Source organism: Eptatretus burgeri, chromosome 14, assembly GCF_056783735.1.
Source record: "Eptatretus burgeri isolate ZD-2024b chromosome 14, Ebu_testis_v1, whole genome shotgun sequence".
Classification (NCBI taxonomy): domain Eukaryota; kingdom Metazoa; phylum Chordata; class Myxini; order Myxiniformes; family Myxinidae; genus Eptatretus; species Eptatretus burgeri.
Window position 1 is genome coordinate 69,115,018 of NC_140974.1, and position 13,925 is coordinate 69,128,942.

General features: G+C 45.7%; 2 protein-coding genes across 3 annotated transcripts in view; one reads left to right on the top strand and one right to left on the bottom strand.

Annotated features, from left to right (window-relative positions):
* LOC147013535 (uncharacterized) overlaps positions 1-13,668 on the bottom strand; it is a 145,118-nt gene extending 131,450 nt beyond the window's left edge. The window contains 4 exon segments of the mRNA XM_085855396.1: positions 3,411-3,557; positions 12,778-12,904; positions 13,037-13,129; positions 13,397-13,668. Of these exon segments, the coding sequence (XP_085711522.1) occupies positions 3,411-3,557; positions 12,778-12,904; positions 13,037-13,129; positions 13,397-13,423 (394 nt within the window). The 5' untranslated portion in view covers positions 13,424-13,668.
* The window catches only part of GFUS (GDP-L-fucose synthase), a 26,760-nt gene continuing 26,423 nt past the window's right edge, over positions 13,589-13,925 (top strand). For both annotated transcript variants that reach the window (XM_085855405.1, XM_085855406.1), the window contains exon 1: positions 13,589-13,774. In XM_085855405.1, the coding sequence (XP_085711531.1) occupies positions 13,638-13,774 (137 nt within the window). In that variant the 5' untranslated portion in view covers positions 13,589-13,637. The remainder of the gene's footprint in view (positions 13,775-13,925) is intronic.

Consider the following 13,925-nt stretch of genomic DNA (forward strand, 5'->3'; position numbering starts at 1 on the left):
CCGTTCGGCGATTGGTGCCGAGTGCACCGAGCCGCGAGCGCGGGTGGCGGCCTTTCCGAGGGGAAATGCGGATCAGAAACGCTTCACGCCCACTTCTCCTCCGTCCAATTGGCGAGCGCGGGACGGTTTGGCCCCGCCTCCAAGCATGTGTATGTGAAGTCCGTATATGCAAATTTTAGGATCAGGAGAGGTTCACGCCCATTTTTGCCCGACCAATGGCTGACCGGGGGGGGGGGTGGCGTGGCCCCGCCTCCAATCGCATTCTGATCCTAAAATTTGCATATTGGCTGCTCCTGCCGCCTATAAAACGGCAAGCGCAAGTTGACGGAGCGAGTTGGGTTTTGGAGTTGCTTGGAGAGTGTCGGCGAGAGGTTGCTCCTGGGGGACAAGGAGCGTGCGTTGGCGGAGTGGAGTCGAGTGCGCGCGGTGGAACTGCAAAGCAAGGGAGCTCGGGTCCGAGGCAGGAAGGACAGCGGTCGGCGACGAGGTTGCGGTGTGGGGGATCGCTCGTCTCGTCGCGGGACCCAAGCCAGCCAGCCACTCCCCTCCCCCAGGGCATCAACAATTCCCCCTTTTCCCCCGTGCTGAGATAGTGCAAAAGGGGGCCCCGGTCCCACCCCACCCCAAACGTCGTGCCAACGAAACCTGCCAAGGGGCACGGAGTCGGGGCACAGCGGCGCGGCCACATTTGAGGCTTGCCCGCCAACGCGTCACGAGGACGCGGGTAAGACCTCCCCGGTCTCGCTGACCTGGCCGCTCCTCCAGGTCACGCGCACATTTGGCCTACAGGCCTGTCTGCCACCTTGTCTGTGAGGGTGGCTTCTTTCTTTCCTTTGGGGTTTTTGTGCAAATGTCTGTGTTGGCGCCGTCTGTGAAGTAAAACTGTAAAAGTGTTGCCGTGTGTGCGCGTAGTCGGTTTTAACTGCTTTTCTTCTTGCATTTGCTTTTTGTGTATGGCTGTATATACGTGCTTTCCGTGTGCCGGGAAATAAAATGCTTGCTTGTTGAACTGTGCCCGTTTCGCTTTGTCTTTTCTCCATTGACTCTCCATCCTGCTTCACGTAAAGGGTTCGTAGCGTAGCGGGTGCAAGATCCCGGTAATTAATCTGAACCGTCCAGGTCGACGATAACACCGTTCAGTTATCCCGATAGTACGGAACAGGCCACCCAAGCGGCTCGTGTCCGGAGTCGACCATTCGCGCAAGTACTGAGGTAGGTCGAATTTGGCGAGCAACCCTATCCTGCGCGGGTGGGCAATTGGCACGGACGTAGTGGGGTTAAACCCCCACCCGTGACTAGCTCCCGGCGTTGTTCCAAGAGGGTCACGACAGAATTGTTCGTCCGGTGGGCGACGTGTCGTGATTCGAGTTACGCGGCCGTTCGCACGCCGGCGGGCGCGAATTCGCAACAATATATACATTTTTCATATATATATATATAATTATATATATATATATATATATATATATATATATATATACACATATATATTGTTACGAATCCAGGGGTGGGGGGGGGGTCGAACGAGCATGTCAATCACTGTCCGTAACCAGTTTGGATTTTTGCACCCTACTCTCGACAGCCAAATGTTACAGATTCGGCGCCACCCTAACCACCACCGTCTGGTTCATCACAATTCTCGGGTTACGCGTCTCAAACCACGATACCAAAATACACCTGTACCTTGCCAGCTGGGGGAATAGACCCCGGTTACAGACTGGTTTTGTCAGAGACCGAGCGGAGTCTACCAGTTTGTAACCATTTTCGTTTTTATATCCAAATTGAGCGGATCGTTCCTCGACGCGGCACAAATTAATTCAAAGCGGAAACTTCATACGAATCAGCCAGATTTATTGGGGACATCGGGGAACACGACACAAGCAAAGTATTCACGACAATGTTATAATTAATCTATAACCCGTTCTTAACTAGGGAGCTACGGATTATGGGTTTTGAAGGGGACCCTGATGAGATAAACCTTAAACGACATGCAGACAAGACACAGAGTGCTTGGTGATGTTTCATGGACAAGAGGAAAGTGTCAAAAGCACGAATGTGGCTCGTGACAAGCCGAAGTCGAGGGATTTGAGGCCCCAAGCTCGAGCATGCCGCGTGGCAAGATGGCGGCATCATACTCTTTCTTCTCAAGGCACCGCTTGCGCATGCCTCCTCAGCACGTTCTGACGCCGCGTAATGTCGACGGCACAAGACCGTCAGGTCGATGGTAGGTTTCAGCTGGTTTCTCACAAGGTCCAGTATACAAGTCCAGGCCTGGCCTGTTCACAAGACCAGGGCAAATTGAGGTGTTTGGGCTCCGCAGGCTGGGTCCATGGGATTCCAAGACGTCGTTGAGCCGTGAAGTGAGTAGGGACAGTCAGAGGCTCCGTCACTGGACTCTGGATGAACCTGTCGATGTCTCCTCACGAAAGCCGATCGCGCCCCACCTCGGTGCTCAGTTTCACCACTGCCGATCGCAGACTCGGCGCGCTCAGGTTTAGCTTCTCTCCCGGCAGATTCACCACTCTTTGGCGCTCTAGTCACAGATCCACCCCTGCCTTTCCTTTTGCTCGCTCGAAGCCCGACTGGCTCCTCCCTTCAGTTTCACTTCCTTCTCTAGGCCACTCCCCCTCTCAGCGCTGGGCAGGGACTATTGTCCAGAGAGAGGAAGGAAGAAGAAGAACCTCTTGGTCCACCACCAATGTACCAACGATGAACAGCCTCTTACACCTCCCGACACACATGTAGCGTCAATTTACCGAACAACCTGGCTAAACATGCATTGAATGGGGGATCTGGGCTAATCCTATATTTAATAGCACACTAAGGGCAATTTCCGCAACAATATATGGATACACATACGTACCCTGTCAAGGCCCTGCATTGTTAAATACACTCTTTTTAACCTTCCCCTTCAACATGGAGACAGGAGAGGCTATTGCAATCGGTCTGTGTGTCAGCATGTGTCTTATTTGTGTGCTATTACCGATGTATATTGGTGTACATGGTGTACATGGATGTGATAATTTATTGGGTGACGTATTAGCATTGCCCATTCCTCAAGGTACAGGAAAAGCTATTCCCTTTTGGAGCTTTGTATCAGTGAGTGGGTGGATCTTGTATCGACATTTCGTTCAATCACAGCACCGGTTCTCAGATAAACTGTAATCGACACACCCCAGTGAGACTCTGCATGATAATTGCTCTTTCTTGTTTCTTATTCTATTTAGTTATCTTGCCCGATACTAAAACAGTGTATATTTTGCAACAAAATTTGTGCATCTCTGAAAAAAAGTTTAGTTTATAAAAATCAAACACTTTGATCTTCCCAGTCGGATCCACCATTCCTGCTTATAAACACAGCTTCAAAAACGTTTCCTGCACTCCGCAAGTTCCCACGTTCTCCTCTGTACCTTCTATCTGCACAGAAAGAATTCCCAGATCTCGCAACTGTTGCTGCTTGCTTTGTGCGAGAAGCCAGAGTCGTTGGGCAGCATCACGAGGCAGGGAGAATGTCACCCGAACACTATTCCAGGGATCCACAGAACACAGCTCCAGTTCTTCACCACAAGAAAAAGAAAATAATGCACACAATACCAAAACTACTTTGAACATAGGAAAGCTTTTAAAGAATCACAAAATGATTATACTTTTACTTTTCAGTCCCAGTACACTTATCAATGATAAATCCTAACATCATCAGCAACGGATGCATTGAAATCTTTAATTTGGAGAAGGGGAGAAGAAAAGAAAGAAAAAAAAGAGGCATCTTGGCAATTTCAGTTCATCTTTATTTTGTTTATTCACAATATTAACAAATATACTGTATATATATATATATATATATATATATATATATATATATATATATATATATATATATATATATATATATATATATATATATATATATATATATATATATATATATAGAAATATATAGTTGCGGTTCTGTAAAACCGTACTCATCCGAGGAAACGGCACACAACATACAGCGATCCCAAAGCAGTTATTTCAATAGTATGTGCATTAGTTATCCCTTTCCATATGTCTAGTGGGTAAATGGGAAAGATGCGTTGCATCTGGCTTTTAGTAAGATCCTCAATCTTCAACCCTTGCTCTTCTTCCACTCCTTTGCCCCACTTTCCTCTCACGAACCATGCAAGCAAGCAAGCACACACAATAACGACGAAATGAACCAAGTGAGCACCTCATATGCTCTGCGTGACAGATGCCGCCATTACGAGCATCCTCCTATCTTTCTGTCAAAATGCCACATTACACTCTCTTCACTGCAAATGCCACAATGTACTCCCACCTCTCTACAACTGCCGCAACTGTCACCTATTCGTCGAACACTCACCACAGCCTTAAAAAAAACACTGAGGGAGCGAGAGTCGGGACGATGGAGCGCGGACCACTCGCTCGGGACGACGGAGCGCGGACCACTCGCTCGGGACGACGGAGCGCGGACCACTCGCTCGGGACGACGGAGCGCGGACCACTCGCTCGGGACGACGGAGCGCGGACCACTCGCTCGGGACGACGGAGCGCGGACCACCCGCTCGGGACGACGGAGCGCGGACCACTCGCTGGTCTCACCTGTCCACAGAACATTCTCCCAGTAGGATTTTGGCTTGTTCAGGTGTGTTTTAGCAAACTCCAGTCAGGTTTTCTTATGTCTCTCTCTCAGCAGTGGGGACCTCCTGGGTCTCTGACCATAGAACCCCCTTTCATCGAGTTGGCGACGGATGGTGCGAGTTCAAACTGTCGTACCTTGAATCTGTTTGGCAGTTGATCGAGGTGCTTTCTCCACCATTCGAACAATCCTTCACCACAATCTTCGATCTATTTTTCTCTTGCGGCCACATCCGGGGAGGTTAGCTCCAGTGCCATGGGTCTCAAAGTTCCTGATAATACTGTGTACGGTGGACACAGGAACATCAAGGTCTCTGGAGATGGACTTATAGACTTGAGATTGTCCATGCTTCGGGACAATCTTGTGTCTGACCTCCTCGCACAATTCTCTGGTTTTCTTTCTTTTCTAAATGCTCATTGTGGTACACACAGTGACACAAAACAGCAGAATGACTCCTTTTTCTCGATTCAAAGTGGTCGAGTGAGTGATTTTTAGATCCTCGTGGAGGATCTCTAAGTCTTACTCACGTTGTTGTTCTTCATCTTCTTCTTGTGGACTTTTTTGTTTCACAGCCAACAGTTTTCATCGAAACTTCCAGAAACTTGGCATATATATATATATATATATATATATATATATATATATATATATATATATATATATATATATATATATATATATATATGTAAAAATACCCTGCGCAGACAGTAACCATCTCCGATTTTGAAAATTCCTCCTAGAAAAAAAGTTATGATGTCAAAATATCTCCGCTAATGGAAATCGCCTAAAAAATTATCTCCGAAACTACGCAAGCTTTTTGAATTCTGTTTGTGGGAATCGAACAGGGCATTAGCAGAGATGAATTACCGCACATATGAGACATCACTATGACGTCATATCAATTTTTATGACGTCATTCCTATTTTTTTGACATTTTTTGTTTCACAACCCAGAGTTTTCATCGGATCTTCGTGAAACTTGCCATGTAAATGCAGAAAGCCCACGTGCAGGCAGTAACCATCTCCGATTTTGGAAATTCTTCCTAAAAAAAAGTTTATGTCATAATATCGCAGCTAATGGAAATCGCCTATACCATCATCTCCGAAACTAGGCAAGCTGTTTGAATTTTGTTTGTGCGAATCAAGCCGGGAATTAGCACAGATAATTTATCGCAAACCTGATACATCACAATGACGTCATATTCGTTTTTATGATGTCATCATTAAGAGGACGAGGATCTTAGCTCATTTGAGCTTGTTATATTGCAGGCACCTGCAGCTCACCACAGGTAAGTTCAATTCCAAAGTAAAGGAGAATCACACCTGCTTGCAATATTATTATTTCTAACAACTTCTAAAAGGTGCCAATAATATTGTCCAGGCCATTTCAGGATTTCTGTGTGGAAAAAGCTAAGATTTAGTCCAACCAATATTGGTTCACGAAAAAAGTGAAAAAATAATTTCACGAAAAAAATAAGTGACCACTATATTCGTTATTGTTGTATGTCTGTCTGTCTGTCCTGAGCATAGCTCCGTGGGTTTTGATCCGATCCTGATAAAATTTTGGTGGGAGGTTTATATCATGATGTAGTTGTCTTTTCCTGAAAATGGGCGTGGTGCACCCATTATGGGCGGAGCCACGCCCAAAAAACGTGTTTTTAGGGGGAAGCCAATTTCAATTTGCATCTTCTCCGAGGAGGTTTGTCGAATCTGACAGGGGTTTCGGTATTTCGTTAGCCCAATGGCACCTGCATAGCCCCACGGAGCTCGATTTTTTTCATTTTTGTCCCAAGGTCAAGGTCACAAGTTCACGAACTTAGAAATTTGCGAATTTTGACATAAAAATCCATCTTCTCCGAGGGGTTTGTTGAATCTGGCAGGGGTTTCGGTATTTGGTTAGCCCAATGGCACCTGCATAGCCCCACGGAGCTTGAATTTTCATTTTCGTCCCAAGGTCAAGGTCACAAGGTCACGAACGTAGAAAATTTCGAATTTTGACATAAAATCATCCGACCGCCCAAACTTTGAGAGCTCGGATGACAATTTTGTTATGCGTAATCTTGAGGTCATTCCCCACCTAAAGTCTTGAACCCATTTTGCTCTATCCCGAACACCTTGCCCGTGGCACCCCCTTCAAGTTTGTTTTTATGCTGATTTCATCAAAGTATGGATAATCCAAGGAGTGTGAAATGACATATAGCCTATATGACGTTATATTGTTCCTGGAATGTTCCAGAGGAAGTTTTGCACCAAAGGTCATAATCCTTGACCTTTGACCTTTAAAGTTCACAAAGGTCAAATTTTCAAAGTTGTGGGAATCGAACCGGGTTTTCGACCTTCTTCGACGAACTAACTCCAATAAGCTATAGCACGTATCCTGTTTCCTTATTTTAATGTCCACAACATTGTTTTGTGACCTTTAAAGGTTATGCAAAGGTCAAATTTTGAAAGTTGTTGAACGAAACCGGGTTTTCGACATTTTGCAGCTAATAACCTGTCACTCGTACCACATCATGTTGATCATTTTTATAACTTGGTCAAACATTATCACAATGTCTCATCCTTGACTTCTGAAACAATCTACATCTTCAAATACCGCTTGTGAACCATCGTCGTCTTCAGACTTGTCATGCTATATCATCATTTTTGGCCCTATCTCTCAATGGTGAAGAATCACTTTAAAAATTAAATAATTCCCTTATCCGGATCTGGATCTTCACCAAAATCAAATCAATTCTTCCTTGTCACACACCCAACGTGTCCACCTAGTTTCGTCCGAATCCGTCCACAACTTTTTAAGATATCCTGTTATATATCGGTTAAGCCAGATCTGTCAGTGAAGAATCACTGAAAAAACTAGAAGGGCACTCGGTAGAGCGCATACCAACGCCACATAATGCCTGATCCATGAAAACATATCGGGCCCAATACATTTTTGAAATATCAAGCGATATAATCGTTTTTGGCCCTATCTCTCAATGGTGAAAAATCACTTTAAAATGCTAGTAATCGGATCCAGATCCGGATCTTCACCAAAATCTAATCAGTTCATCATTACCACACACCCAATCTGTCCACAAAATTTCATCCGAATCTGTGCACAACTTTTTAAGATATCCTGCACACTAACAGACAAACAAACAAGAAAAAGACGTCCTGCAGAGCACGCTGCTTGAAAAATCCCCCCTCTCCACCCCCCCCCCCAAAAGAAAGCTGTCAGGGATACATCAAATTGTCCATTTCATTGTCCAATTGATTTCAGAAGTTTAACCTTGGGTTGACCTTTGACCTTTTGACCTATATAGTTGGTCCTACCAACTATATAAATAGTTGGTTTCCAAATTCAGTAATGCACTATGCAATTGCTGCTTAATTTTCAGGTTAATCAGATGAAAATTGATGATTTTCAGTTGAAAATGGATTTTAGAAGTTTGACCTTGAGTTGACCTTTGACCTTTTGATCTCAAAAATAGTTGATTTCCCAATCCATTGACACAATATGCAAGCCTTGTTCAAATATCAAGTCAATTTGATGAAAAATTATTTTTTTAGAAATTCGACCTCAAGACGACCTCTGAGCTTTGACTTCAAAATCAATGGGCTTCTCAGTTGAGACTACCTCGACAACTTGGTCAAGTTTTGTGACGATCAGTTTCGAATTGTGACCTGTAGGCGATATACAGACAGACAGGTAAACAAACAAACAAAAAATATTTTTAAAATAATAATCAAATGACCAATCAACTTGAAAAATCTTCAATTTTGCAAGTAACAAACAGACAAACAGACAGAGAGGAGTGAGAACAACCTTATTCACAACACACACACACACACACACACACACACACACACACACACACACACACACACACACACACACACACACACACACACACACACACACACACACACACACACACACACACACACACACACACGATTAAGCATTGTTAAACAATCGTTATTGCTATCTTCCACATAATTTTTCTTTTGTCTTATCACAATCACTATTAAAACAAGAGAGTTCATAGAACACCTTACCACACACAGTCGTGAGAAAAAGGACATGGGAAGGGTCTTTTAAACTCTTGCTCTACATTTCCGAGCACGATCTATATTTACTACGAGCCGCGATTTTGTCTGAATCTCGATATTCGCCAACGCTGAGAGCGAGAGCGGAAAATCTGATTGGTATACAATTCATTTGAATAAAAAGAAAACTTTTTAAAGGCTGCAGAAAAAAAAGTTTTTTTTTGGAAGTTTACCACCGTAGATGCTGCGTCTTTTACACCACCTTATTTGACATGCTAAATTAGTTATTCGTGCCTGTTGTTTGTGTCCTTTATGACATCAGTAAAAACAGTAAGTTTCCTGTTTGGAATGATTTTCAATTTTGTTTGACCGTCAGACAGGGTGACAGAACAAAACAATTAACCTTACCCGTCTCTGCGCGTGTGCAATCGGGACGAGATTCCATGCAATTTGCCAAATTCAGAGCCAAAGTATTGCTGAACTACAGGTTCGTGTTCCGATTTGTGTTCAAAATGCAAAATCCAATTCAAATTAATTTGTTCCTCCATCATGAACTGAAGTTTGTAGATAGACAGATCGACAGAGTGAAGCAATGACTTAACCCGCTTTTTGTTTCGCACGCACAGATTAATTATACACCTCAATAGTGAATGCTTGGACAGCATATGTGCAAATCAATGGTTCATGATGAGCTTTCTGCTACTTTTGTATTTTTATTTGCAGTATCTAAGGCTCATGGAAGAGTAGCAGCACAAAATCACACACAAAAATGCAGGCAAATACATGAGACAGAACCAGGTTCGACTTCAGACAGTCAGACAGACACAGCTGCTGAACTTGGGTGAAACGATGATGTAACTTCCCAGGGCAATCTGAGGACCGGCGATGGCGTCTGGTGCTGTCGCTTTTCTCTCCACATTCATTGGGGGCAATTAACGAGATATTTCTTCCCATGGATGTCATCCTATCGGGTCTTTTATCGATATTCTTAATATTTGCTCAGAATACTGTGATCGGTCAGGCATTATTAGGAAAAAAAAATATCAATGTAATGTGCTTGAATGATTTCAAGTGAGGCAGCCTTGTCTTGGATTCACCCCCAGGAGCGTTATCCTTTATCACACATTGCAATTTGTGCTTTCTCTGTTCCCAGACATCCCAATGTGTCTCACAAACACAATTTTTCCTTTTGAGCATTGTATTTTGTATTCCACCGCATCTGTCCACCTCATTGTCGATCTTCATGTGTGCTTTAACCCTTTCTGTGCTTACCTATTTTCCCAAGAACACCTTCCCTGGATGTCCTGTCCACCGACACAAATGCCTCACCATTACCAGGCAAGCCTTATGCATCCCCAGCTCTCTCTCCTCCCCCCTCCCAACTCAAACATACAAGGATATAAACAAGGAACTTTGGTGCATGACGAGGCCATTCGGCTCATCATGCCAGTGCTGCACAAACCACACAAACCATCACCCTACACACACAAGCTACCACAAGTCCTGCCAATATCCCAATACCTGCTCTATCTGCAATGCATCCAGGAAAGTATGGAATTCCAATTTAAACTTATCTACTGTTTATTCTGCCACTACCTTCACAGGGAGACCATTCTATGCATTACCTACTCTCTGAGTAAAAGACCCATACCTTACTACCATCTTAACTCTCCTCTTCTTCACTCTCAGGCTATGGCCCCTGGTCCTCTCACTGTCTGTTGTGCTGAATAATTATTTTGCACATATTTTGTGTTTTGTATTTTGATAAAACCAGCTCTTGTGATTGATAAATTTATCCCCCAATCCTGGTGTTAGCTTAACGGTAAGGGTGGCTGGATTAAGATCTTAGAGACTCGAGTTCAAGCCCCTGTTTTACCGTTGAATTAACACCAGGTGAGTTTACTCAGCCTGCCATCTTTCCGAGGTTGGCGAAATGAGTAATAGCATGCTGGTAACAGGGGGCATTGCACCAGTGGTGCAGCCGCACCCCCAGAAAATGATGCAGCCAAGCAACCACGGGCTGCATAGCAATAAATAAATAATTTATCCCCCTACTAATACAACCTAAAACCCTATTTGTTTTACCTGCAGCTGCCTGGAATTGTCCTGTATGCTTACCCCCCCCCCTCCACCCCCAGATCCTTCTCCTGTGTGACACGCTACAAAATTGCCTCCTTCATCATGTTATCTATATTTTCATTATTCTTACAAGGATTACAAAGGAAATCATGTGCAGGAGGAGGCCATTTGGCTCATCATGCCTGCACCACACCAACACCAGATTTAATAAATCCATCAATACCCCTTCCCTTCGTGTGCAGCCTTTTGGCTGCTGGTTGTAGCATTGGTGAGGGCGCGGATGTGCTGCTAATGCAGTGCCCCTATTACCAGTACACTGGTACTCATTTCGCCAACCTCGGAAGGACGACAAACTGAGTCAACCCCCTGGTGTTAATTCAGTGGAAACGGGGCTTCAACTCAGGACCCTAGGATCCCAAGCCACCACCCTAACCACTAAGCCAACATCAGGTTACCCATCCCCAGCATCTTACATTTGTTTGTACTAAACAGCATCTGGCAATATTTTAGCTAATCTATTAAAGTAGCTGGACTGTGCTTTGTTCTTCCCCCACCCCCCCCCACCACCACCCCCGCCCCCACCCTCCAATTCTCCTCTTGATTCCCATAAAAATGATGGAGTTGGGATTGGGAGGAGCATCCCTTCAAGTCATCTATTTATAGTGTATAGTGTGGACTGTTGGCTTCTTCCTCCTTTCCATGTTATCACTAATCGCACTCAATTAGCCTGGTGTTGGCGTAGTGGTTAGAAGAGTGGCTTGGGATCCTTGGGTCCTGAGTTCAATCCCCGTTGGCAGCTGAATCAATATACACCAGGAGGTTGACTCAGCCTGTCATCCTTCCGAGGTCGGCAAAATGAGTACCAGTGTACTGGTAAGGGGGACACTGCATCAGCGGCATAGGCACGACCCAAACAATGAGGCAACCAGCAGCCACAGGCTACACTCAATTGAGTGCTCTCTCTCTCTCTATCATCAATGAGGAAATGCCAAATTAATATTATGTGACCTACACTCGAGACTTTCCTTATTTGTCCCATTTTTTGCTCCGCCCCCATCCCCACTGTTCACCCCCTCCCCTGACCAGGGTGCACGCCGTCTGCCGATAACCCACGACTGGTGAAACTCCCAAAATCCAGATCACTGTTCACCTCCACCCATTGGTTCCTCTTTTATTCCTGTCTGTGGAACAAACTTCTTCAGTCCGTTCAATCCCAATCTTCCATCCAGTGCTTCAAGACAGCTCATCACCCCCATTCACACCCATCGTCTTTTGTAGCCTCAATAACCCTTTACAAGCCCATCATTTTCCTGAGATTCGAGGGGGTTTTTTTTCTTCATGGGATTCCAGGTTTCTCCTCCGCTGCCTCTCATCTTCGTATTAATTTGTTTCCCCCTCAGATCACCCTTTTCCTTCTGTAATGGAGAGCATGCGTCTGTGTCCAGCTTGTTCACCCCGTATCCTCCTCCTCCTCCTCCTCCTCCTCCTCCTCCTCCTCCTCCTAGTCTCTGGTTCTTCCCAGATTCCTTTCTTCCTCCAGGTGTCCCCCTGTCTTTTCCCTCTTCCCTGCTGTTGGTTTGTTCCTGCCTCTTCCCCCCCCCCCCCGACTGTTCTTTTCGTTCTGTTACATCCTGGCCCATTCTGTGTTCCTGCGCCTCCACGAGCCTCAACTCTGCACACAAAAGAAAAACTGTGCTCCGTGGACGATTCATTCGCACTCTTCCCTCTGGGGCTTCGAACAGGCGGTGCAGCACCGTCTCGGGTCATCTCCTATCTCCACCTGTCAACTTTTGTCACCCCATTAACCCTACCGAATAGGATGCAACCCTCTTACTGTGCGTTTCCTTCCCTCCTTTTTCTCCTCTCGTCTTGTTCGCTCAATCCTCCGTCCGTTGCATCCACCCGTTGCCCCACTGGCAGTGCGAATTACCTGATTTTTTTTTTTACCTGAGATGTCACCTCGATCTTCCACGAGCCGAGATTTTGTATCAACAACACAGGTGTAAACACAGGTGTAAACACAGGTAATACCGGCGTGCAAGGTGTTGGTGAGGCCAGCGATCAATGCAGAGAGTTGTGAAGGAAACGACTCGTCCGACAGGTCTCCTTGACAGGTGAGCACGGCCACGGTGTCTGCCTCCTTCGTCGGTCTTTTGATCTGCACGAAACGTACATGGTGTTTACCTTTCCACCTGGTCGTCACGTCACAGTGGGTCGTCACGTCACAGTGGGTCGTCACAATACCAGGCTCCTGAGTGGCTCGAACATTACCTCAGCACCGACCACTCACCGTCTCCATGAGCAACACACACTCCTCATCCCTCATCCGATCCTCTTTGTCCGTCGCATTCTCCCGCCAAGCATTCCTCTTGTTGTTCCTGATCTGCACAACAAGCGCCCCCGACAGAACGGCCATCATCGTGCGATAATAATGACACACACACACACACACGCGCACACACACACACACACACACACACACACACACACACACACACACACACACACACACACACACACACACACACACACACACACACACACACGAATATGTCGTGCATGATGACGACGATGTGACGTTCATCGGCCATCGTGGTTTGTTTTAGGTCGATGCAATTTACGAAAACTACCTCACCCCTTTCACACTCACCAACAACAGTTTCTTGCCGCCATCCATTGTGGGGGGAAAACTCACTCACGTGCACCTGACAAACATTGTGGCGCACGGTGAGCGAGTCATTGTCACCACAAGTACAAAACCCTGACACAAGCTCGACTTTTTTTTTTCCGGGTCGGAAGTGATGTCACTACGTAAATATTACGGAGTGACGTCAGACGTTCGCGCAACGCGATGACGACGCGCTTCGACAGCGTGGCTCCGCTTGAACGCAATGGCGGAAGGTTTCCGCGTTCTGGTGACCGGCGGTTCGGGGCTCGTCGGGAAGGCTCTCGAGCGAGCTGTGAGCGATTCCGAGAAGTGTGAAGGCTTCAAATGGATCTTTCTCTCCTCCAAGGATGCTGACTTGACGTACGGACGACCATGTTCGGACCGGAAGCGAGGGTCTTGTTTTTTTAATATAAAAACTTGTTTTAAATCATCAATGTTTATCTGAAACGTATCCGCTTGCTTGGTCGTGGGTTTGGAGTTTAAAGGCTCCCCGAAGGTATAGCATATGATT